At 38.2% G+C, this 26,720-nt stretch overlaps 1 protein-coding gene across 5 annotated transcripts in view; it reads right to left on the minus strand.

The window, feature by feature from the left end:
* The window catches only part of TTC27 (tetratricopeptide repeat domain 27), a 178,198-nt gene that overhangs the window by 142,198 nt on the left and 9,280 nt on the right, over window positions 1-26,720 (minus strand). For all 5 annotated transcript variants that reach the window (XM_036873865.1, XM_036873864.1, XM_036873869.1 and 2 more), the window contains exons 4-5: window positions 24,937-25,077; window positions 20,367-20,469 (exon numbers count right to left, since the gene is read on the minus strand). In XM_036873865.1, the coding sequence (XP_036729760.1) occupies window positions 20,367-20,469; window positions 24,937-25,077 (244 nt within the window). The remainder of the gene's footprint in view (window positions 1-20,366; window positions 20,470-24,936; window positions 25,078-26,720) is intronic.

A 26,720-nucleotide genomic window follows, 5' to 3' on the forward strand; every position in this document is an offset into this window, starting at 1 on the left:
AAGGGAGAATACCAAAGAGCAAAGAGAAAACTAGAAGAATAAACCAAAAATTAATAAAACTAATAAAGGGAAAAAGAGAGAATAGGGTAGAAGGAAAATAGAGATAGACGAGAAACTTCTCCAAAGAGACCTTAACTTGACCTTGACTCTTCTCTGAAGAGTTCTGACTCTGGAATCATGTAATTATTTTATATATTCAAAAAAAAAATCAATCCATAAAAATTGAAAACAAATGGAAAAATATAACTCTAACTATATAACAAGTTGGTGACAAGGGAAAGAATTATTGCAAATGTCTTTAAAATGTTTTGCCTTAGAGCATAGTATACATCCTTAAGGTAACATATTCTAGGGGCAAAGAGAGTTGCAAAGAAATCTTGAGCCTTATTCAGTGGTCTTATTGTTAGTAGGAATGCTGGCATTGTTTTGAAACTTTTTATATATACAACAAAGCAAGTAAGTAATTATGTTCATATTGTTAGGAACAAGATTTTCAGTTTAAGAGAAGAAGGATAGGGCTTCCCTGGTGGCGCAGTGGTTGAGAATCTGCCTGCCAATGCAGGGCACACGGGTTCTAGCCCTGGTCTGGGAAGATCCCACATGCCGCGGAGCAACTAGGCCCGTGAGCCACAACTACTGAGCCTGCGCGACTGGAGCCTGTGCTCCGCAACAAGAGAGGCCGCGATAGTGAGAGACCCGCGCACCGCGATGAAGAGAGTGGCCCCCGCTTGCCACAACTAGAGAAAGCCCTCGCACAGAAACGAAGACCCAACACAGCCAATAAATAAATAAATAAATAAATAAATAATAAAAAAGTGTTTTTAAAAAAAAAAAAAGAGAAGGATATAAATATGAAATCAAAGATATTGACACATTGCAAGGTTAAATCTTTTTAAATCATATTATTTCTTTACTACTATCATACTGTTGAAATTACTATAGTTTTAGAGTAACTTTTATGTCTAAGGGAAAGTCTCCATCATTATTTTCCTCTTTAAAAATCCTCTTGACTATTCTTACATACTTTTTCATCCAAAATCGATTTGCATATTCTCTCTTCAAAATGTAATCGCACTTACTGTAATTGCACAATTAGCGTCTTTACAATATTGATCATCCTATTCAAGAAAATAGTATGTCTTTAACATTTTTAGTAAAGTTGTACAATTGACTTCATTTTGGTTTTGGACATTTTAAGAAATTCCTGGGTTAAATCTTTCTTTCTTTTTTTTCACCTTTTTATTGAAATATAATTGACATATAAAATGATATTAGTTTCAGGTGTACAACATAATGATTCAATGTATGTATATACTGCAAAATGATCACCACAGTTAAGTCTAGTTAACATCCATCACCACATACAGTTACAAATTTTTTTTCTTGTGATAAGAACTTTTAAGATCTACTCTCTCAGCAACTTTCGATACAGAATTATTAACTATAGTCACTATGCTGTACATGCAAGGTTATATTTTTCAACAGCTTTATTTATATTCACATACATACAGCCCAACAATCTGAAGTGTGCAACTCAATGGCTTTTAGTATATTCCAAGAAATCTGCAACCATCACAACAGTCAACTCTAAAACATTTTTATCACCTCAAAAATAAATCCTGAACCCTTTAGCTATCACTCTCCTCCGCCCATCCCTCCCATAGCCCTAAATACAACTAACCTACTTTCTGACTCTAAATTTGCCTATTCTGGACATTTCATGTAAATGAAATCATATACTATGTAGTCTTTCATAACTGGCTTCTATAACTTAGTATGATGTTTTCAAGGTTCACTTGTGGTGCAGTATGTATCAGCACTTCATTTCTGTTTATGGCTAAATAATACTACAATGGAATCCATTGTGTGGATATACAATATTTTGTTTATCCATACATCACCTGATGGACACTTCCATCTTTTAGTTATTACAAATAATGCTGCTATAAACATTCATATACAAGGTTTTGTATGGACCTATGTTTTCATTTCTCTTGGGTATATACCTAGGAGTTGAACTGCTGGATCATATGGTGATTCTGTACTTAACTGTTTAAGAAACTGCCAAACTGTCTTCCAAAATGGCTATACCATTTTACATTTCCACCAGCAGTGTTCCAATTTTTCCACGTCCTCAACAATACTTGTTATTATCTCACTTTTTTTTATTACAGCCAGTCGTGGGGGTGTGAACTGACATCTCACCGTGGTCTTGATTCTCACTGCCCTAATGACTAATCATATCGAACATTTTTTCATGCACTTATGTCTTCTCTAGATAAACATCTGTTTAGATCCTTTGCCCATTTTTTAATTGTGTCTTTTTTTTTATAATTGGGTTGTCAGAGTTCTTTATATATTCTAGATACAAGTCCCTTATGATATATATGATTTGCAAATAAATTCTCCCATTCTATGGCTTGTCTTTTCACTTTCTTGATAGTGTCCTTTGAAACCCAAAAGTTCTTAAAATTTTGATGAAGTCCAACGTATCTATTTTTTGTTGTTGTTGCTCATGCTTTTGGTATCATATTTAAGAATCTGTTGCCAAATCTAAGGTCATAAAGATTTACCCCTATATCTTCTCCTAAGAGTCTTATAGTTTTAGCTCTTTCATTTAGGTCTCTAATCCACTTCAATTTAACTTTTGTAGACAGTATAAGGGTCCAATTTCATTCTTTTGCATGTGGTTACCCAGTTGTCCCAGGTGAAAAGACTACTCTTTCCCCATTGAAACATTCTATATGTAAAGTAAAGCAAGTAATTACTTTAATATTGTTAGAAACAAGATTTCCAGTTTAAGAAAAAGATATAAATACCATTATAAACACTTTGTAATAAGGTTAAATTTTAATTGAAGCTCTTTGGTCAGGGTCAGGGACTTAACAGGCATGTTTGCTGGGGCCTGGTCTGAATGGGGATTCAACCAGCACGTTTGCCAAGAACAAAGTCTCAACAAGGGCCTCAGCTGGGTGCTTGCCCTAAGTTTGAGACATGACTTATGCGTTCCTAAAACCAGGACTGGTGACTTGACCAAAGACTCAGCCAGCATGTTTGCAAGGTCCAGGGCTCACCCGGAGAGTCTGCTGGGGCTGGGGATCAGTCAGAGACTAGAGCAATATGTTTGCGGGGCTGGGGTCTCAACTGGTGTGCTCAACAGGGCCAGGGACTTAACCAACGTTCAACAGAGCCAGGTCAAGGATTAAGCTGTGTGTTCCCCAAGGTCAGAGCCAAGGGAGCAGCCTGCACAGTAGAGGGATGGCTGGGAAGATTGTACAAGTACTCATGTTGAGGTTAATGGGAGCCTGGTTTTTCACTGTCAAAGAAAGGAGGTAGAAATTTGGAAGAGAGAAGACGAAAATAAACCCTGTGATACTGGATTGGAATTGGAGATGATGTAAATTCGTGGTTTTTAATACAAAGATAAATATAGAAATAGATACAGATGTGTACCTGTACTTATATATACATATACACATACTTTCCAGCTATGTCTGTTGAAAGGCTTTAAAAGAAACCAGAGCTCCTTGGAGAAATTACTGATTCCAGGGCCAGAGCAAGGAAATACAAAATAAGGCTAAAGCATCTTCTTATGTCAGAAAATAAAGAAGTGCTCAAAGATATGTTGAAAGGGCACAGAAGCCAATTTGAACAAGCTCCAACTGGCCAAATCTGGGACAATTTGAGCATCAAAACAATTATAGTAACAATTATAATCTACTGAATGAATTAGGAATCTGTGACCACATACTAGTATCAATATATAAATGCATAAATTCAAAGTTTAGTGAGGAATAGGAGACTTACATGGTCTCTAAGTACATCACCATAAAACACCAATAATTATAAAGAGTAACAGCCAAAAACTGGAAGCAACCCAAATTTCCATCAACAGATGAAAGGATAAACAAACTGCGGTATTCCCATACAATGGAACACTACTCAAAAATTAAAACGAATGAACTACCGGATGAATCAAAATAATTACGCTGAGTCAAAGAAGCCAGGCCACAAAAAAAAAAATAAGAGTACAGACTGTATGAATCAACTTCTATAAAAGTCAACAAAATGCAAACTAATATATAGCTATAGAAAGCAGATCAGTGGTGGCCTGAAGAGGCTGAAGGAGAGATCAGGAAGGGTGAGAGGACAGGGTTCCCAAGAAGCACAAGGAAGCTTTTGGGAGCAAAGTATATGTTCATTATCTCAATTGTGGTGATGGTTTCACGGGTATAAACATATGTCCAAACTTTACAAATTATACATTTTAAGTATGTCAGGTGTACTGTATGTCAACTTTAGCTCAATAAAGCTGTTTCAAAAATAAAAAATATAAAGAGAAAATGGATAATTCTGTAGTGAAGAAGACTGACAAATACCATCTCAATCGAGTGACCAAAGTTAGTATCACCAGTAATTGGACCAACTGAAATTGTGCACCATCTGATAGGATGCAATGACAGTAACACAGCATGATTTCTGTGACAGATCTAGACTGAAAGAGACTAAAGGGATATGACAACTAAATGTAACACTTGATTCTGGACTGGGTCATTTTGCTTTTTAGGACGTTTTAGGGACAACTGGCAAATCCTAAATGGCAGTAATTAAATATTTGTATTGTATCGATGTTAATTTCCTAATATTGATTGTTGTATTGTGGTTGTATAGGAAAATGCCTTCATAGAAAAAACACCCTAAACTATGGAGGAGTGATAGGGCATCAATTCAGCAACTTATTCTTAAATGGTTTCAGAGGGAAAAAAAAGTTCTTTGTACTATACTTGCAAGTTTTCTAGAGGTTTATGTTTCAAGAAAAATTTTTTAAGTCCAAAATATTAGCAACTAATAAAGAAAAATAATTAAGAACATATCTGGCCTTTCCTACATAAACCAAATTTTAGGGTTCTCACAGAGCCCTGGTTGATGAGGATGAGTTCTTTACAAAAGAATTCTAGATATGTACTTAAGATTAATATAGACAGATTGCACTTTCAGAGCCAAATGTAGCCTGGGTTGCCTCAGTAACATGCCAACCAAATGGAAACTTCATAAGATCCTCAATAGTTGGATGGAGAGTATCCATCATAAGCCATGAAAACCAGGGAGGCACACAGCCATAGGAAAGTGACAGCCAACTTCAACTCATTTCTTAAAAAAACAAACAAACAAAAATCCTCTTCTCCCCAACTTCCATACTTTCCAAGCTTGTTTCCTACGTTGCCCTCTCTGATTTTTCTTCCATCCTACAATTTTAATCAATATCTACTGAATTATTATATATGCTTACAATTGTGCTATATCCTACAGCAAAGTTTAAGCCCTACTCTCCGCAAAAAGAAGATGGGGGAAGAAGGACTAGGAAGAGAAGACACATAATTATTATTCAACACACAGTTAATTTGATTTGAAATTGGGTGGTACTGACCATAAATACCAAAGGGGGGGGGAATTCATAAAGTTGGGATAGTTGAACAAACCTTGTCAGAAGGGCTGGGCCTTGAAAGATGGGTAGAATTTGACTATAACTCCACCTCTAGACTGTAAGGGTCACAGCAGTGTCTTGTTCACTGCTGTTTAAGTCTAGCACTTGTCATAGTTGGTGTTCAATAAATATCCTAGGAGTGAACAAATATTTAAAAACCCTTTGACGGCTGTCACCAACAAGATGGAAATCCAATTTCCTATTCATCTAGCTCCTGTCAACCTGTTTCAACCTCATAACCTGACACACAACTCCTAACATGGCTCCAACCATTCCAAACTACTGGAATTCCCAAACGCACAAAGATGTTTCAAGTCTATGTGCCTCTCTTTGTACATATTATATGTCCTTTCCAACTTCACCTAATAAATTCTTACTCATTCTTCAAGAATCAGTTCAAGCATTAGCCACTTTGTAAAGCTTTCTCTGGTCTCTCAAGTTTAGACTAATCATATCCTTTCACTAATTCCTTGCTCTTTTTTTTTTTTATTGAAATATAGTTGATGTACAATATTTTGTACATTTTGTGTACTACATAGGGATTTCACATTTGTATACGTTATGAAATGATCACAACCGTAAGTCTAATAACCATCTGTCCCCATACAAAGTTATTACAATATTACTGACCACATTTCTTATGCTGTATATTAAGTCTCCATGGCTTATTTATTTTATAAATAGAGGTCTGTACCTCTTAATCCCCTTTACCTATTTTGCCCCTCCCACCTTCCTTCCCTCTGGCAACCACTGTATCTATGAGTTGGTTTTCATTGCTGTGTTTGTTTGTTTTGTGTTTTGGATTCCACATATAAGTGAGATCACACAATTTTTGTCTTTCTCTGACTTACTTCACTTAGCATGATACCCTCAAGGTCCATCCATGTTGTCACAAATGGCAAGGTTTCTTTCTTTCTTTCTTTTTTTTTTTTAATGGCTGCCATCTCCTCCTCTTTACGCTCTTTTCTTTCTTCTACTTGTGAAACAGGAGGGAAGGGGGCAGGGCACAACCACTGAAAGAATGACATAGCCCGAGGACATGACATAAACTGATTAGAACCTAGGAGACCTTCAAGATGGCGGAAGGGTAAGACTTGGAGATCACCTTCCTCCACACAAATACATCAGAAATACATCTACATGTGGAACAACTCCTACAGAACAGCTACTGAACGCTGGCAGAAGACCTCAGACCTCCCAAAAGGCAAGAAACTCCCCACATACCCGGGTAGGGGAAAAGAAAAAAGAAAAAACAGAGACAAAAGAATAGGGACGGGACCTGTACCAGTGGGAGAGGGCTGTGAAGGAGGAACAGTTTCCACACACTAGGAAGCCCCTTCACTGGCCGGGATGGGGGGGCGGGGGGGAAGCTTCGGAGCCACGGAGGAGAGCACAGCAACAGGGGTGCAGAGGGCAAAGCAGAAAGATTCCCGCACAGAGGATCGGTGCCAACCAGCACTCACCAGCCTGACAGGCTTCTCTGCTCACCGGCTGGGGCGGGTGTGGGCTGGGAGCGGAGGCTCAGGCTTTGGAGGTCAATCGCAGGGAGAGGACTGGGGTTGGCTGCATGCACGCAGCCTGAGGGGGTTAGTGCGCCAAAGGTAGCCAGGAGGGAGTCGGGGGGGGGGGGGAAAAAGTCTGGACCTGCCTAAGAGGCAAGAGACATTTTCCTGCCTCTTTGTTTCCTGGTGTTCGAGGAGAGGGGATTCAGAGCACCACCTAAACGAGCTCCAGAGACAGGCGTGAGCCGTGGCGATCAGCGCAGACACCAGAGACGGGCATGGGACGCTAAGCCTGCTGCTGCCACCACCAAGAAGCCTGTGTGCAAGCACAGGTCTCTATCCACACCACCCCTCCCGGGAGCCTGTGCAGCCCGCCACTGCCAGGGTCCCGTGATCCAGGGACAACTTCCCCGGGAGAACGCATGGCGCACCTCACGCTGGTGCAACGTCACGACGCCTCTGACGCCGCAGGCTCACCCCCCATCCGTACCCTTCCCTCCCCCTGGCCTGAGTGAGCCAGAGCCCCCAAATCAGCTGCTCCTTTAACCTCGTCCTGTCTGAGCGAAAAACAGACGCCCTCAGGCGACCTACACGCAGATGCGGGGCCAAATCCAAAGCTGAACCCCAGGAGCTGTGCAAAGAAGAGAAACGGAAATCTCTCCCAGCAGCCTCAGGAGCAGCAGATTAAATCTCCACAATCAACTTGATGTACCCTGCATCTGTGGAATAACTGAATAGACAATAAATCATCCCAAATTGAGGCAGTGGACTTTGGGAGCAACGATATATATATATTTTTCCTTTTTCTCTTTTTGTGAGTGTGTATGTGTATGCTTCTGTGTGTGACTGTCTGTATAGCTTTGCTTTTACCATTTGTCCAGGGTTCTGTCTGTCTGTTTTGTTTTTCTTTAGTATAGTTTTTAGCACTTGTTATCATTGGTGGATTTGTTTTTTGGTTTGGTTGCTCTCTTCTTTCTTTCTTTCTTTTTTTATTACTTTTTAATATTTTAAATTTTAATAATTATTTTTTCTTCTAATAACTTTATTTTATTTTTTTCTTCCTTTCTTTCTTTTTTTCTCCTTTTATTCTGAGCCATGTGGATGACAGGGTCTTCGTGCTCTGGTCGGGTGTCAGGCCTGTGCCTCTGAGGTGGGAGACCTAAGTTCAGGACACTGGTCCACCAGAGACCTCCCAGCTCCACGTAATATCAAACAGCCAAAATCTCCCAGAGATCTCCATCTCAATGCCAACACCCAGCTCCACTCAACGACCAGCAAGCTACAGTGCTGGACACCCTATGCCAAACAACTAACAACACAGGAACACAAGCCCACCCACTAGCAGAGAGGCTGCCTAAAATCATAATAAGGTCACAGACACCCCAAAACACACCACCAGATGTGGTCCTGCCACCAGAAAGACAAGATCCAGCCTCATCCACCAGAACACAGGCACCAGTCCCCTCCACCAGGAAGCCTACACAACCCACTGAACCAACCTTAGCCACTGGCGGCAGACACTTAAAACAACGGGAACTACGAACCCGCATCTTGTGAAAAGGAGACCCCAAACACAGTAAGTTAAGCAAAATGAGAAGACAGAGAAACACACAGCAGATGAAGGAGCAAGGTAAAAACCAAACAAATGAAGAGGAAATAGGCAGTCTACCTGAAAAAGAATTCAGAACAATGATAGTAAAGATGATCCAAAATCTTGGAAATAGAATGCAGAAAATACAGTAACGTTTAACAAGGACCTAAAAGAACTAAAGCGCAAACAAACAATGATGAACAACACAATCAATGAAATTAAAAATTCTCTAGAAGGAATCAATAGCAGAATAACTGAGGCAGAAGAACGGAAAAGTGACCTGGAAGATAAAATAGTGGAAATAACTACTGCAGGGCAGAATAAAGAAAAAAGAATGAAAAGAATTGAGGACAGTCTCAGAGACCTCTGTGACAACATTAAACACACCAACATTCGAATTATAGGGGTCCCAGAAGAAGAAGAGGAAAAGAAGGGACTGAGAAAATATTTGAAGAGATTATAGTTGAAAACTTTCCTAATATGGGAAAGGAAACAGTTGATCAAGTCCAGGAAGCGCAGAGAGTCCCATACAGGATAAATCCAAGGAGAAACATGCCAAGACACATATTAATCAAACTATCAAAAATTAAATACAAACAAAAAATATTAAAAAGCAGCAAGGGAAAAACAGCAAATAACACAAAAGGAAATCCCCATAAGGTTAACAGCTGATCTTTCAGCAGAAACTCTGCAAGCCAGAAGGGAGAGGCAGGACATATTTAAAGTGATGAAAGGGAAGTACCTACAACCAAGATTACTCCACCCAGTAAGGATCTCATTCAGATTCGATGGACAAAACTGAAACCTTTACAGACAAGCAAAAGCTAAGAGAATTCAGCACCACCAAACCAGCTCTACAAAGGAACTTCTCTAGGCAGGAAACACAAGAGAAGGAAAAGACCTACAATAACAAACCCAAAACAATTAAGAAAATAGTAATAGGAACATACATATCGATAATTACCTTAAATGTAAATGGATTAAATGCTCCCACCAAAAGACACAAACTGGCTGAATGGATACAAAAACAAGACCCGCATATATGCTGTCTACAAGAGACCCACTTCAGACCTAGGGACACATACAGACTGAAAGTGAGGGGATGGAAAAAGATATTCCATGCAAATGGAAATCAAAAGAAAACTGGAGTAGTAATTCTCATATCAGACAAAATAGACTTTAAAATAAAGACTATTACAAGAGACAAAGAAGGACACTACATAATGATCAAGGGATCAATCCAAGAAGAAGATATAATGATTGTAAATATTTATGCACCCAACATAGGAGAAGCTCAATATATAAGGCAAATACTAAGAGCCATAAAAGGGGAAATTCACAGTAACACAATCATAGTAGGGGACTTTAACACCCCACTTTCACCAATGGACAGATCATCCAAAATGAAAATAAATAAGGAAACACAAGCTTTAAATGATACATTAAACAAGATGGACTTAATTGACATTTATAGGACATTCCAACCAAAAAAAAACAGAATACACTTTCTTCTCAAGTGCTCATGGAACATTCTCCAGAACAGATCATATCTTGGGTCTCAAATCAAGCCTTGGTAAATTTAAGAAAATTGAAATCTTATCAAGTATCTTTTCCAACCACAATGCTATGACACTAGACATCAATTACAGGAAAAAATCTGTAGAAACTATAAACACATGGAGGCTAAAGAATACACTACTTAATAACCAAGAGATCACTGAAGAAATCAAAGAGGAAATCAAAAATACCTAGAAACAAATGACAATGAAGACACAATGACCCAAAACCTATGGGATGCAGCAAAAGCAGTTTTAAGAGGGAAGTTTATAGCAATACAGTCCTACCTCAAGAAACAAGAAACATCTCAAATAAACAATCTAAGCTTACACCTACAGCAATTAGAGAAAGAACAAAAAACCCCAAAGTTAGCAGAAGGAAAGAAATCATAAAGATCAGATTAGAAACAAATGAAAAAGAAATGAAGGAAACAATAGCAAAGATCAATAAAAGTAAAAGTTGCTTCTTTGAGAAGATAAATGAAATTGACAAAGCACTGGCCAGACTCATCAAGAAGAAAAGGGAGAAGACTCAAATCAGAAGAATTAGAAATGAAACAGGAGAAGTATCAACGGACACTGCAGAAATACAAAGGATCATGAGAGATTACTACAAGGAACTATACGCTAATAAAATGGACAACCTGGAAGAAATGGACAGGGCCTGAGAAAAGCACAACTTTCTGAGACTGAACAAGGAAGAAATAGAAAATATAAACAGACCAATCACAAGCACTGAAATTGAAACTGTGATTAAAAATCTTCCAACAAACAAAAGCCCAGGACCAGATGGCTTCACAGGCAAATTCTATCAAACATTCAGAGAAGAGCTAACACCTATCCTTCTCAAACTCTTCCAAAATATAGCAGAGGGACGAACACTCCCAAATTCATCCTACGAGGCCACCATCACCCTGATACCAAAACCAGACAAAGATGTCACAGAAAAAGAAGACTACAGGCCAATATCACTGATGAACATAGATGCAAAAATCCTTAACAAAATACTAACAAACAGAATCCAAAAGCACGTTAAAAGGATCATACACCATGATCAAGTGGGGTTTATCCCAGGAATGCAATGATTCTTCAATATATGCAAATCAGTCAATGTGATACACCATATTAACAAACTGAAGAATAAAACCATATGATCATCTCAATAGATGCAGAAAAAGCTTTTGACAAAATTCAACACACATTTATGATAAAAACCCTCCAGAAAGTAGGCATAGAGGGAACTTAACTCAACATAATAAAGGCCATATATGACAAACCCACAGCCAACATCGTCCTCAACTGTCAAAAACTGAAACCATTTCCACTAAGATCAGGAACATGACAAGGTTACCCAGTCTCACCGCTATTATTCAACATTGTTTTGGAAGTTTTAGCCACAGCAATCATAGAAGAAAAAGAAATAAAAGGAATCCAAATCGGAAAAGAAGAAGTAAAGCTGCCACTGTTTGCAGATGGCATGATACTATACATAGAGAATCCTAAAGATGCTACCAGAAAACTACTAGAGCTAATCAATGAATTTGTTAAGTAGAGGGATACAAAATTAATGCACAGAAATCTCTTGCATTCCTATACACTAATGATGAAAAATCTGAAAGAGAAATTAAGGGAACACTCCCAATTACCATTGCAACAAAAAGAATAAAATACCTAGGAATAAACCTACCTAAGGAGACAAAAGACCTGTATGCAGAAAACTTTAAGACAATGATGAAAGAAATTAAAGATGATACAATCAGATGGAGAGAGGTACCATGTTCTTGGATTGGAAGAATCAACATTGTGAAAATGAATATACTACCCAAAGCAATCTACAGATTCAATGCAATCCCTACCAAACTACCACTGGCATTTTTCACAGAACTAGAACAAAAAATTGCACAATTTGTATGGAAACACAAAAGACCCTGAATAGCCAAAGCAATCTTCTGAAAGAAAAACAGAGCTGGAGGAATCAGGCTCCCTGACTTCAGACTACACTACAAAGCTACGTAATCAAGACAGTATGGTACTGGCACAAAAACAGAAATATAGATCAATGGAATAGGATAGAAAACCCAGAGATAAACCCACGCACATATGGTCACCTTATTTTTGATAAAGGAGGCAAGAATACACAATGGAGAAAAGACAGCCTCTTCAATAAGCGGTGCTGGGAAAACTGGACAGCCACATGTAAAAGAATGAAATTAGAACACTCCCTAACACCATACACAAAAATAAACTCAAGATGGATTAAAGACCTAAATGTAAGGCCAGACACTATCAAACTCTTAGAGGAAAACACAGGCAGAACACTCTATGACATAAATCACAGCAAGATCCTTTTTGACCCACCTCCTAGAGAAATGGAAATAAAAACAAAAATAAACAAATGGGACCTAATGAAACTCAAAAGGTTTTGCACAGCAAAGGAAACCATAAACAAGACGAAAAGACAACCCTCAGAATGGGAGAAAATATTTGCAAATGAAGCAACTCACAAAGGATTAATCTCCAAAATTTACAAGCAGCTCATGCAGCTCAGTATCAAAAAACAAACAACCCAATCAAAAAATGGGCGGAAGACCTAAAAAGACATTTCTCCAAAGAAGATATACAGATTGCTAACAAACACATGAAAGAATGCTCAACATCACTAATCATTAGAGAAATGCAAATCAAAACTACAATGAGGTATCACCTCACACCAGTCAGAATGGCCATCATCAAAAAATCTACAAACAATAAATGCTGGAGAGGGTGTGGAGAAGAGGGAACCCTCTTGCACTGTTGGTGGGAATGTAAATTGATACAGCCACTATGGAGAATAGTATGGAGGTTCCGTAAAAAACTAAAAATAGAACTACCAAATGACCCAGCAAACCCACTACTGGGCGTATACCCTGAGAAAACCATAATTCAAACAGAGTCATGTACCAAAATGTTCACTGCAGCTCTATTTACAATAGCCAGGACATGGAAGCAACCTAAGTGTCCATCGACAGATGAATGGATAAAGAAGATGTGGCACATAGATACAATGGAATATTACTCAGCCATAAAAAGAAACGAAATTGAGTTATTTGTAGTGAGGTGGATGGACCGAGAGTCTGTCATACAGAGTGAAGTAAGTCAGAAAGAGAAAAACAAATACCATATGCTAACACATAAATATGGAATCTAAAAAAAACAAAAAATGGTCATGAAGAACCTAGGGGCAGGATGAGAATAAAGACACAGACCTACTAGAGAATGGACTTGAAGACACAGGGAAGAAGGGGGAAGGGTAAGCTGAGACAAAGTGAGAGAGTGGCATGGACATATATACACTACCAAATGTAAAACCGATAGCTAGTGGGAAGCAGCCGCATAGCACAGGGAAATCAGCTCAGTGCTTTGTGACCGCCTATAGGGGTGGGATAGGGAGGGTGGGAGGGAGGGAGACGCAAGAGGGAAGAGATATGGGGATATATGTATATGTATAGCTGATTCACTTTGTTATAAAGCAAAAACTAACACACCATTGTAAAGCAATTATACTCCAATAAAGATGTTTTTAAAAAAAGAAAAAACTGATTAGAACCAAATGGGCCCAAGATGGCAGACAAGTCAACTTCCACTAGATCTTGAGCCTCAGTATATGCTCACTGTAACACATCAGCAAGCTAAATGACACACCCACAGGCACCATGACAGTTTCAAGATAGACCATAAGGATCAAAAAGTAGGCGGTGGCCCAATTCCTGGAAATCCCCACCCCTTCCCAAAATAGCTAGAATACTCCTCCCACTCATTAGTGTATGAAATTACTCACCCCTATAAAAACTGACAACCCCATATCCTGGTGCCTTTCTCACCTTCTGAAATGGCCCATACTCTGTCTGTGGAGTGTGCTTCTCTCTAAATAAATCCACTTCTTACCTATCACTTTGTCTCTCACTGAATTCCTTCTGCGATGAGACATCAAGAACCTGAGCTTCATTAAGTCCTGAAACCAAGTGTGTGATCTCAGTTGGAGGTATCACCTGTCCGTTTTGTCCAGGTTCGAGTGCCAGCCACGTGGGTTCGAGTTCCCAATCAGGGTTTTGGCTGGGTTCAAGTCCCGGCTGCGTGGGTTCAAGTCCCAATCTGAGGTGCACGGTTTCACTTGTAGTTTATCCCCTATCCTACTAAGTTCACTGATATCCCTAGCAACTACCACAGTGACTGGAACTCAGCAATCATTCCAAAAAAAATTTTTTTAATTAAATATCAAGTTGGGCAGGAAACAGAAAGTCAAAAATAAAACTGGGAATGATTAAAGATTTTCCTAATTTAAAAATGACATGATGAAATTGGTATTTTTTTAAAAAATCCAGTACTGCTGTACAGGCAGAAGAAAGGAAGGCCAAGAAAGAGCCTACAAGTCAGGTGCAACCCTTCAGACACAAAGTGATGGTGATAACAGCCTTAAGGAACTGCAAGGCTGGTCACACAGAAAGAAGGACAGACCTACCCTGAAATTCTGTTGCTCAACAGGAGTGCTGTCCAATAAAAGTTTCTGTAACGATGTAAATACTCACAGCTGCACTGTCCAAAATGGTACCATTTACCACAGGTGGCTTCTGAGCACTTGAAATGGGGCTAGAGAAACAGAGAAACTGAATTCTTTATTTCATTTATTTTAATTAGCCACATGCGGCTAGTGGCTACTGCACTGGACAGCACAGCCCTAGCTAGCAGTTGCAAGTGAAAGACTAGCAGGTTTTTTTATTTACTAAAAGGAAGCACTTTGTAGCAATTACAGATCCCAACAATGGAATGACCTCCTTCTCACCGTCATCTCGGAAAGCCCAATGAAAAAGGAAATAACTTTTTTGGACAAAATCTTCCAACAGATCCCAGCATTAGGATGGGTGGGAAGCTGGCCTACAAAGAATCACATTATTTTACTCCTAGTAAGGACTTAAAGACCATTTTTACGCAGAAGAAAACGCTAGGTTTGGAAGTCAGACGAGCTCCCTGAAGTCACACAGGGTGTCAGTGACAGAACAGAAACTGAAAGTCAGATCTTAAAACTCTAGGTTCTGTTAATTATCTTGATTGTGATAATTTCACAAGTATATACATATGTAAAATATCACCAACTGTACACTTTAAATATGAGTCTTACTGTAGGTTAATTATACTTCAAAAACATTGCAAAAGAAAAAAGCACACAAATCCACTACTACACCTTCCTATATCAAGTCTTCAGTTCTATCTCATAGAGTTGTTGCAAGGAATAAGCTAGTTAACACATTTAAAGACTTAGAACAGTATTTGGTGTGGAGTAAGAACTACTGAAATGTAAACTGCATTATTATTATTAGATGTTAGAATTCTGCCCTACTGACCAGTTTGGAGAAAAGTAATGGAAAGAAGAGTAAGCAGATTTGGAGTCAGAAACTCCAGATCATAGTTCTGGTTCTTGGACAATCTCTCTGAGTCTCATTTCTTTGTAAAATGAGTTAGCTGGGCAAGATAATCTCTAAAGGGCCTTTCCAAACTAAAGATTTCAGACATGGACTAGGGTAAGAGTTGTAGGAATGGAAACGAAGGATGGATACGAAACCCTTAGGGATGAACTGATAAGATTTAAGAACGGGCTAGATACGAAGAATGATGGAAAACAATGAGTCAACCGTGAACACAAAGTTTTAAGCTTTGGATAACTCAAGTTTAAATAGAAAGAGGAGCATGTTGACCCAACAGACATGTATTTATTATTTTAATAAATCAGTAGGTTCTCCATGGAAATGAATATTCATGACCTTCTGGATCAAAATGTCAACCAACATATATTTAATATATTTAGCATATATTTAAAATGCATGCTAAAACCAAAATCTCTTCTCATGAGATTATTGAAAGCTATGTTAAAATGAAATCCCTATGGATTCATATGGACAATTATAATTAGATAATTATACTTAGTATATTTAATGACATCCATCCCAAAGTATCAAATTTATTTTTAAAAATCGATGCACTACCAAATGTAAAATAGATAGCTAGTGGGAAGCAGCCGCATAGCACAGGGAGATCAGCTCGGTGCTTTGTGATCACCTAGAGGGGTGGGATAGGGAGGGTGGGAGGGAAGGAGATGCAAGAGGGAAGAGATATGGGAACATATGTATATGTATAACTGATTCACATTGTTATAAAGCAGAAACTAACACACCATTGTAAAGCAATTATACTCCAATAAAGATGTTAAAAAAAAAAAAGTAAAAAAAAAAAAAAAAATCGATGCATTCATCAGTCACCAAGAAACTAATCTCTTGACGAACTCTTTCGATGTGAAAACAATCTAAGCCTAGAGTCACAGAGCTTCCTGTAAATGTTACAGTGGAATCTCAGAGAAAGCATTTTAGCCTGTTTTCTCTTAGACATAAGCTCATCTTCATATACCTAAACCTCAACATTACATCTCATGCACTACATGGAACACGTTTTCAGTATTAGATCCCACAATAAATGATTGTGTGCCCTTGAGCAGCCTTCAGAGAATCATGGTTTCATCAGTATGACATCCAAAAGAGGACCTCAGAGTGCACTGAGGATCAGGCTTTTCAAGATTCTAACTCACTCCTTTCAGAGATGTGATCAGTCCAGCAAAGTTATGCTGACATTCTGATGGGTTGCATTCCACTACATTGTACTGATGCAACATTCCTGGACAAAAATATAAAGATTGCAGTTGCTTATGTTTCATAGACAGAAGAAGAAAAAAAATCTTGCCAACTTTTTGATGATCCTTCAAGGGCAACATTTCAAATATAATATTCTTCTCTGGACTCTGAACAATATTTCAGTTATAACTGACTGTTGGGTCAACATTTGGGTTAAATCCCAGAACATTTTTTTAAATAAAATTGTTTATGAAATGTTGCAGTTTAAGACTATGTGCACACTTAGACATAGCCAAAATGGACCAATTTATGAGTAGATAAAATAAAAAATGTCGTTGATTAGCCTAGAACAGCAACATAAAAAATTCTTAGTTGCAAGGCAAAGCAAATGATATGCTAAAATATACTGCAGAAAAGAACTGAGACCACTTGGGGAATGAGTCACTTAGAGTTATATTTTCCAGATATCTTAGTTAACACTTTCTGCTTAGGAACTAAATTTTACCTCTTAGAATTCTCTCTAAGAAGAGAATGGTTCCTATCATTCATATGGTTCCTACCTTTTAAAATGGTACATAAAAAAGGTATTTTTTTTTCTTTTCTTAATTAAGGGTCATCATTAAGAACATTAATCACTGAGATGTGGTAAAGATGTAGACATAAATGCAGATTTATATATATTATATGGGATAAAGGGAAGAGATGTAGCTTTCCCTCTGGCAACTGCATCAAACTTGATTTCCTTTACAAAAAGAGAAATAAAAACTCCCAGTGACACCTTGTTTTTTTGTTCATTTACTGATTTTCCATAAAAGTATAATGAAGCATACAAAACTGTATAATATGCTACACAGTATAATGTAATAACCTTTTACAAAATTAAATAGTGGGCTGAATCCTGATGCCATCTTCTTCCAAACGCTTTCACTATCCTCAGGAAAAAATCAACTTTTTTCCCCATTAATATCAGTAAAGTTCAACTCATCTCTGACTTTCAAAACTTTACCAGTTTTGTGAGTCCCCACTCCTCTGTCTCCCTTGCACTAAATTTGTTTATGGAACGTATCTCACTTCATTTTAAAAATATGAAATGGCATGAATGCGGGAAGACGTAGTCTATACAGTTTTCATTTTACTAAAAATAGAAAGAGGACAATGACGTCTGCTAAACTGGGCATCAGGTCTTAATTTTCTCCAAGTCCAACTTCATATTTCATTCGCAAGAGAACTCCACACTTAGGCAACACCATAATGAGAAGATTCAAAATCCCATAGGGTATCTGGATAGGATCAATTTTCTCATAACTTCTATAACATTTCACTTTTTGAAAAACTTTTGTACAGAAGTAAACTCAGATGAAAACTGCTATCAAGATGGAGGACAAATAGAGGGAGTTCTGCAACCTCTCCCCTGAAAAGTGAATGTAGAAAAGGCTCAATAAATATTAGCTATCACTATTCAACAAATATGCATTAAATATTTATTATTTTCTAGGCATTAAGCAGAAACAAGAAAAAAATCAGCCCTCAAGTTGCTCACAACTTAAGAGAGTTGCTTACAGTCTTAACAAAAATATAGATGGTTCAGCAGCCTAAATTTGCTCATAAAAACCTTTTGTAATCCAAAAGCATTAAACCAAAGACTTTTACAGGAAAAAGAAATACTGTTTTTCAGTTCTGTTACTTCATTGCATCATTGTACATGTAGTGAAATGTCACTGTATAGAAAAGTAAACTGCTTACATTTAATAAAACAATCTGCTAACATGTCAGGTTTAAATTTCACGGCAGAACAAATATTGTTTTATATATACAAAGTTTAAGCTCAGAATAATTTTTTTTTTTACATGTACAAGTCTGATCTAACACACCCTTGCTTGTTCCACAGTCTTACATAACTTAAAATCCTGAACAAATATAAACTAAGTCCAGGTACATAAACAACAATTATACTGTCTGAATAATATTTACCTGACATTCTCATTTTGAATCACATATAGATGTTCATTTTATCTAAGATTAGCATATGTGTATGTATTTCTGTCTTAGAACAAAATAAAAATTGAGAAACTAGTTTCTAGCATAGTAGTATTTGTTACTGCACAAACTAATGTCCTCTCTAGTGCATTGTGACCTAGCCTGCTACTATACAGATGCACCTTTAAAGGAACCAGACTCCAGAAAGGTACAGCAACGCCTTGCAATTACACATGCCCACACACACAAGAGCTGTCTTACGCCTTCACGAATGTGCCGCCTCAATCAAGTGCAGATCACTGCTTCTCCACGCAGAGTGATACTAACCACCACCCCCAACACACATACGCACCCACATACATAATGACTTCATACTCTTGTGATGTGAGAGGAATAAGGGCTCTGGAATCAGGCACACTTAACGTCAAATCCCTTCTCTGAAACTCAGAAGTTCATTTCTGAACTCAAGTTTACTTGTGTTCTGTATTCCTTCACTACAAGAGAATTTGTTTTTGTTTGGCAACTTTTGTCAGGAATAATTGTTCCAAAATCCCAGGGAAATCAAGGGTCAAGGTACCCAAGATTTTCCCCCTTTTTCAAAATGTTTTCCTAAAAGACATATGAGGCATTTGCAACAAAGGCATTTACAGGGGTGTGTGGTTTATGATCATTTACTTAATTTTATATTTATATTCTAGGCACATTTCTATATGTACATTATATACTACAATAAAAAATAATAAAATGCAAAAATGCCTCTCTACTCATTGTCATCCTCAGTAGAATGTATTTTCTACAAAATGTTTAAAAAAAAAAAACCTGAATCCTTTCTTCATGTACTCAGTAGGATATAGGATAAATAATTTCCTGTTCTGCATGCAATTTGGCACAGTTTACTCCAGTTCAAATTAGTTAAAGATTTTTTTTTAATAAAGGGAGTTTACACTTGTTTCTAATGAGGCTTCTTACATTAAAGAACCGAGAAAACATTTAAATACTTTTAGGCAGTTTGTGATAAAATCATGGTGACCTACATAGAATAAATCACTCTTTTTAAGTAGGTAATATAAACAATAGTGATTGCCTTTTTAAAAATTCAAAGACAAAAAAGAAATCCTATAATCTGACATCCTAATAATTTGTGATATTCCACATCCAGAAAGAATGGAACACAAAGTTACCATCGGGCTTCCCTGGTGGCGCAGTGGTTGAGAATCTGCCTGCCAATGCAGGGGACACGGGTTCGAGCCCTGGTCTGGGAAGATCCCACATGCCGCGGAGCAACTAGGCCCGTGAGCCACAACTACTGAGCCTGCGCGTCTGGAGCCTGTGCTCCGCAACAAGAGAGGCCGCGATGGAGAGAGGCCCGCGCACCACGATGAAGAGTGGCCCCCACTTGCCGCAACTAGAGAAAGCCCTCGCACAGAAACGAGGACCCAACACAGCCAGCAATCAATCAATCAATCAATCAATCAATGAGTTTAAATTAAAAAAAAAAAAGTTACCATCTGCTGTCAAACAACAGACGAAAAAGGAATGTCTCAGCCAAGAAAACAGAATGGAGCTACATGCTCATAGCAAACAACGTCTGCGACATACCTCGATCAATGCAGTCTTCAGCAAGAGCAAGGAGCTGAGGTGAGCGGTCCTCAAGCAACTGCTGGTGAACATTCACACATCTCAAAGTCCACCATGGCAAGCTCTAGAAAAAGGAAACACCAACGTGTTTACGTTGAATTAAAAGGACGCTTAGGAAAAACATTTTACATTAATTCAAATCAATTTTTAGAATTTTTTTACATTTGTGAGATTAAATTTCCCCTTCAATAAGCTGCTATGTCTTCAGTAATAATACCAAATCCACTGCCATGTCTTCCACGAGAACAACATCTCTCCTCCATTCTCTCAAACCCTGTATTTGTAGCCAGTTGGGCTTCCTGATGTCATTTCGAACTTACCACTTCCTCCTTTAAAATGCCTACTGTAATCATGCTGCTCTGCTGTGACACTCTACCAGCACCATAATCCAATACCAACAATCCTAGGAGGCCTCCCCCAAGAACCCCCTATGGGGTGATTTTTTTCCCTCATCTCAACTTCCAGCACATTGTTTGCACCTCTCTTTGCAGACACACTCCACCGTATTCGTGTATGTCATCCTAGCTTTCAATGCTGTCCGCCATCTAGCCAACAAGATGAGGAAGCATGTCTTCCTCATCTCTGTATCCTCCTTGAAGCAACGTATGCTATGCAAACTACAAGGTAAGATATACCCTGGGTTCAGATATTCCCCAAACTGGGAAGATCTCTTCCACACCCTCTTCCATGAAGCCTTCTCCCACTAGCAGGGCACACACTGGTCTCTCACTTCTCTAAACTTCCACACTGTGCCTAGAAGTTAGCACCACACTGCAGAGCTCTTGTTTTTCAAGTGTGTAAATACCTGGTCCATATATTTTGGAGGGTAGAAATTGCATTTTATACATTGTCTTGACTAATGCACAGGCTGAGAACACAGTAGCTTTTTCTCAGTTCTCTGATACTTACTCTTACTTTTCAACACATCCTTATTAAACAACAACAACAAACAACAACAAGCCAATACAGAAGCATACGCAGTGAAGATGAAAGTCTCTCTTCTGCTGCCTCAGCGCCATTCTCCTCCCTCAGAAAAACCCATGACAAAGGTTTATATTCTTCTAGATCTTCTGCTATGCATGTGTGTGTGTGTGCGTGCACATGCAAGTAGTAAGTATTAAATATTTTTGATAGGCTCATTAAATTACCAAGTATGATCATGCATTGAATGATCTAAATTAATTACAACTATGTTACTCTAAATTACATTGCACAAAGGAGTGAAAAATTAATTTTCCTTTTTTTTTTAAAGCAATACCTACTAATAGGAGATCATGCTTAATTACCAAAAGCATTTTCTTTTTTACTTGAACTTAATTTCTTCATTTGATTAAGGGGTAAAACTGCTTGCTCCCCTTCTAAACTACACACAAGTGCTGCAACAATCATAAAATCACAAATGAATTTTGACCCCCTAACAAAATCTTTTCTAATTATTAATGCTGTTCCCTCAGTCCATCTAAGGAAAGAAAAGGTAGAATTATCTAATAGAGAAGTTTCACATCATTTTTAATTTAATTCCCTGAGGTGCTGTCTCATTTTCATTCTTTTCCTATCACCAGGCTGATGAAGTCAGTCTATATTTCAATTATCTGTCCCTTATCTGCTATCAGCAATAAGTGAGTCAGGTCTGGCAGCAGTCTTTCCTTTTCTAGACATGGGAATTTAGATAGATCCAGTCAAAGAGACTGCCCTTTCAAGAAAACATACGACATAAGATGCTCAACTCTTAAAAATCAGATCTATAAACTAACTCTTAACCCAAAATCTTCAGATGGGAGAAGGGGGAGTGTGAAACAAAGAAAGAAAGCATAGCCTATTTTTCTACTAGAAAATAAAAGTGCCTTTTTCTATCTGTCAGGAAGCACTTAATAGACAATTTGAGGCATTAATAAAAAAGAAAACTAGAAGCCTTGCTTTAGATAGTTCCTAGATCCTGTCTCCTGATTATAGCACTTATTACAGAATATTCTGATTGACAAGTCACACTAGTCAATAACCTCCTAGAAGGCAGGGAGCATGAGTGTACTCAAAAGAAACCCAATAAATGTTTGCCAACTTAGTCCATTTTATAAATAAGAAAACTGATATTCAGAGAAATTCACTGGCCTAAGGCCACACAGTTGTTAAGTGGCTGAGCCACACAAACTCTGGTCTGATTCCAAAGCCAAAATTCTTTTTACTCAACATTCACATATTACTAACACTAGTCTATACACTTCACAGACTAGGGGGTGGGGGAAAATCATCTTCTTTTATAGTTCCACAAAAATAAAATCATAATAAACAGCCTGATATGTTCCTTAAGATCCAGCCATTTCAAAATTAATTTAAAAGGTGAAGATTAACTCGGATAAGCATGTCATGCTTCTTTATCATTTTATCTTCATTTCTCAAAGAAATCATTTTTAACATCATCGTTTACAGAATGATATATCAAAGACCCAAAGGGAAGAAAACTATAACATTTCAACTGAAAGGCAAGGTTTCAGCACAGAATGATCTTTGCATGGAGATGTACAAGAAAATAGGGTTTTAAAACAGAAGTCAAAAGCTGTTTAGCATCTGCCAAGAAACTCAGGTAACTTATCTCTCCAATTCTATGACATCTGCACCCAGCAGTTCACATATTTCCTTGTTCTCCTAAGCTGTTGATACTACATGTATCTTTTTACAAACGAAGCTTAACGTACTTGCTGATGAAAGTTTTCCACCAAGAAAACTGTATCACTAACTCATTGACCATTAGTCTCACTAGAAAGAAAATAATGCCATTTAGCAACCTCATGCTTTGATGATACTTCCTTTAGGGCCAAGTACTAGTCAGTCTATAAGATCATTTAACTCAGATCAACTTGGGAAAACATTTTTTTATTCAAGCTAACATCACTAAACAAAAAATCAAAGATAAGGTCTTATATCTGCTAGGATATGTTGAAACCCATCTATTAAAAACCCTTCTGGTACAACTGATTCCAAATCATCTGTCCTCATGAGAGCTGCTGAAAGAGGCATGATTCCCTTCTTACCTCCTCTTTGTCACAACTTAAATGCTTAGGAAAGTAAGCCCTTATACAGTACAGACCAAGTCCATATTTTGCCCACAGAAATATTGCGTTTCTTAAACTTTTTCAGCCAACAAATTGGGAGATGTCACATAAAATTTAGATTTACTCTTTCTGGAAATACAAGGTCTGTATGCCCAAGTTGCAACAATCAAGACAGGAGTCAGGAAGCTACAGCCTATGGACCCAAACCAGCCCACCACCTGTTTTCCTATAGCCTAAAACCAAGACTGGTTCTTACATTTTTAAATCATTGCAAAAAAAAAAAGAAAGAAAGAAAGAAAGAAAGAAAGAAGAGAAAAATAATATTTTGTGACATGTGAAAAGCATATGAAATACAAATTTCAGTGTCCATAAATAAAGCTCTATTGGTACACAGTCACACCCATTCACATACATGTCATCTACAGCTGCTTTCACACTACAAGGCAGATTGAATAGTTAGGTGCACAGAGTTGAGTAGTTGTGACGGAGCCTGCACACTGCACAGCTGACAATCTCCACTACACCTCAAGGACTTTCTTCGAATCTCTCATGTGGTTTTTGTCACCTCCTACTGCGTGTTAGCTATCTGTATCAGTACTTTTCTCACTAATTTATATGTGACCTAAAGAAACCATATAACAGACATACAACAAATGCTCTACTAAATCCAACCCAAATATGAAACAAGGTAGAATTTGAGCCAAGAAACAGTAATCAAGAAACAGCTTCCCTGGTGGCACAATGGTTAAGAATCCACCTGCCAGTGCAGGGGACACGGGTTCGAGCCCTGGTCTGGGAAGATCCCACATGCCGTGGAGCAACTAAGTCCATGCACCACAACTACCGAGCCTGTGCTCTAGAGTCGCGAGCCACAACTACTGAGCCCGCGTGCCACAACTGCTGGAGGCCACACGCCTAGAGCACGTGCTCTGCAACAAGAGAAGCCACCACAATAAGAAGCCTGCTCGCCGCAACTAGAGAAAGCCCGTGTGCAGCAACGAAGACCCAATGGAGCCAAAAATAAATAAATAAAATAAATAAATTTATTTTAAAAAAAATTTCTAGGAGCTTTAATAAAAAACAGTAAAAAGTGAAATTAATTTTAAAACAAAAGATCTACTGAAAGTGCTATACTTATGGCTACTCATCATCCTTACATGAAATTCACAAAAAACTATGAAGGGTGTTTTTAAACCTACTTTTAAGATTCAGAGAATGAACATTTATACACATGCAAATATACACACAACACATATATACAACCCCATTAAAGAGGCTCAACATCTCATTTTATACTAGACGAATCTCATGAGAGGAGACAGGTTTTGCTTATTTTCATCAGATTTTAAAATTAAACACCTGAAGAAGACTTAGAAAACAAATATACCAAGACATTTTCAGCATCACACCTGAAGTTTTATGCTAATCAGCACAAAAGTCACACCTGGGTCTGAATCTCCTGGCTCCTTTTCTTCCCTTACCTGAATAGCTGTCAGCCTATGTCTTACATTCACTAGGGAAATTCGTGCTAATAATAGCAGAATAGGATTCAAGGTCAGGCTGTAGATTGATTCACCATCTAGAATGAGCAAACTCAGAATGAGTGCATCCAGTCCTTTGACCTGAAAAAAAAAAAATTTTAATGATATAATTTAGAACATATTAATCTTTATATGTCTTACAAGAATACATATTTTCCAGGTAATCACCTGTGAAACACAGGCACTGATCTATTACACAGCAGTTGGCACTGGACGGAGTCCTAACATTACAAACGCCCTTAGAGATCTGCAACTCCAGCCTGCCCTGACAGCCAGCCAGCCGCCTGCTTGTGCTTTAGAGAACAGGGCAATCAAGAAAATGTTACTATTTTTTTTTTTTAATTTGCTTTTCCCAAGTTGCACACTTTTTTTTTTTAATAAATTTATTTTATTTATTTATTTATTTATCTTTGGCTGCACTGGGTCTTCATTGTTGCGCATGGGCTTTCTCTAGTTGTGGCAAGCAGGGGCTACTCTTCGTTGCGGTGCATGGGCTTCTTACTGCGGTGGCTTCTCTTGTTGCGGAGCACGGGCTCTAGGCGTGCGGGCTTCAGTAGTTGTGGCACACGGGCTCTAGAGTGCAGGCTCAGTAGTTGTGGCGCTTGGGCTTAGTTGCTCCGTGGCATGTGGGATCTTCCCGGACCAGGGCTTGAACCTGTGTCCCCTGCATTGGCAGGCAGATTCTTAACCACTGCACCACCAGGGAAGCCCAAGAAAATGCTACTATTGAAGAAGCATCATGACTTTACAGATTTACTTAACAACAAAATAGCTTCTCAATAAAAACCATCCCTATGGGAAAGTATTCATATTAAACACCTACATTTCATATATGCTTCACCAGCTGGCTAATGTCATTACAAACCATTGCTGCTCCATAATTACTATAAAGCCAAAACACAACAAGGTCTTACATATCGAATGCTGAGTAGGCATACAATCATGGACCAACGTGAACAGAGGCTGCCCAAAAGGGATGCCTCTAAACAATCTACTTCCTACTGAACAGAGATTTTCTACAACAGACCAAGCACCTGTGTTTTTAAAATGTGGACTGAATCATTTTGACAGTTACCACAAAATCGATAGTAGGAATGCTCAACGTTAGGAACATGGGCTCTAAGTCACAGACACAGGATCGGGTCCTTTTTCTGATTATTAATTTGTGGGCATAGGTAAATTTTTTTTTTAACTGAAGCCTCTGTTTCATCAGTTATAAAATAAAATAATAGAACCTAAACCTCACAGGGTTCTTGTAAGGGTTAAACAATCCAAGTGATGCCAGTGTCTGGCTCAATGCTTTGTTGAAACATTCAATAAAGGTAAGAAAGTAATAGCTGTGGGTTCATCCTCTGCCTAACCTTCATCATTACTGAAAAGTGTACTAGAGGAATAAAGACAATGTGAATGACCACCACCAAACCACAAATAAAGCTTACTGTTACCTACGCTGAGAGTAGAAGGAATTTTTTTTTTAAGTTCAATGATCAAGGAACTATTTTGAAGTACTACAACTGCCTCAACTTTAGAAGAAAACAGATACAAAAAAGTTAAGTGCAGTCCAAAATCACATAGAAGTTATTAGCATCTGAACAGAGATTATAGCCCAAGTTTTCCAACTCCTAAACCAGTGTTCTTCCTACCACCTCATGCTGCCTTCCCCTCAGACCTCTCTACCTCTTCCTGCCTCTCAGCAAGCTCCAGGGCTATGCTAAGCATGAGGA

Source organism: Balaenoptera musculus, chromosome 13, assembly GCF_009873245.2.
Source record: "Balaenoptera musculus isolate JJ_BM4_2016_0621 chromosome 13, mBalMus1.pri.v3, whole genome shotgun sequence".
In the NCBI taxonomy this organism is placed as follows: domain Eukaryota; kingdom Metazoa; phylum Chordata; class Mammalia; order Artiodactyla; family Balaenopteridae; genus Balaenoptera; species Balaenoptera musculus.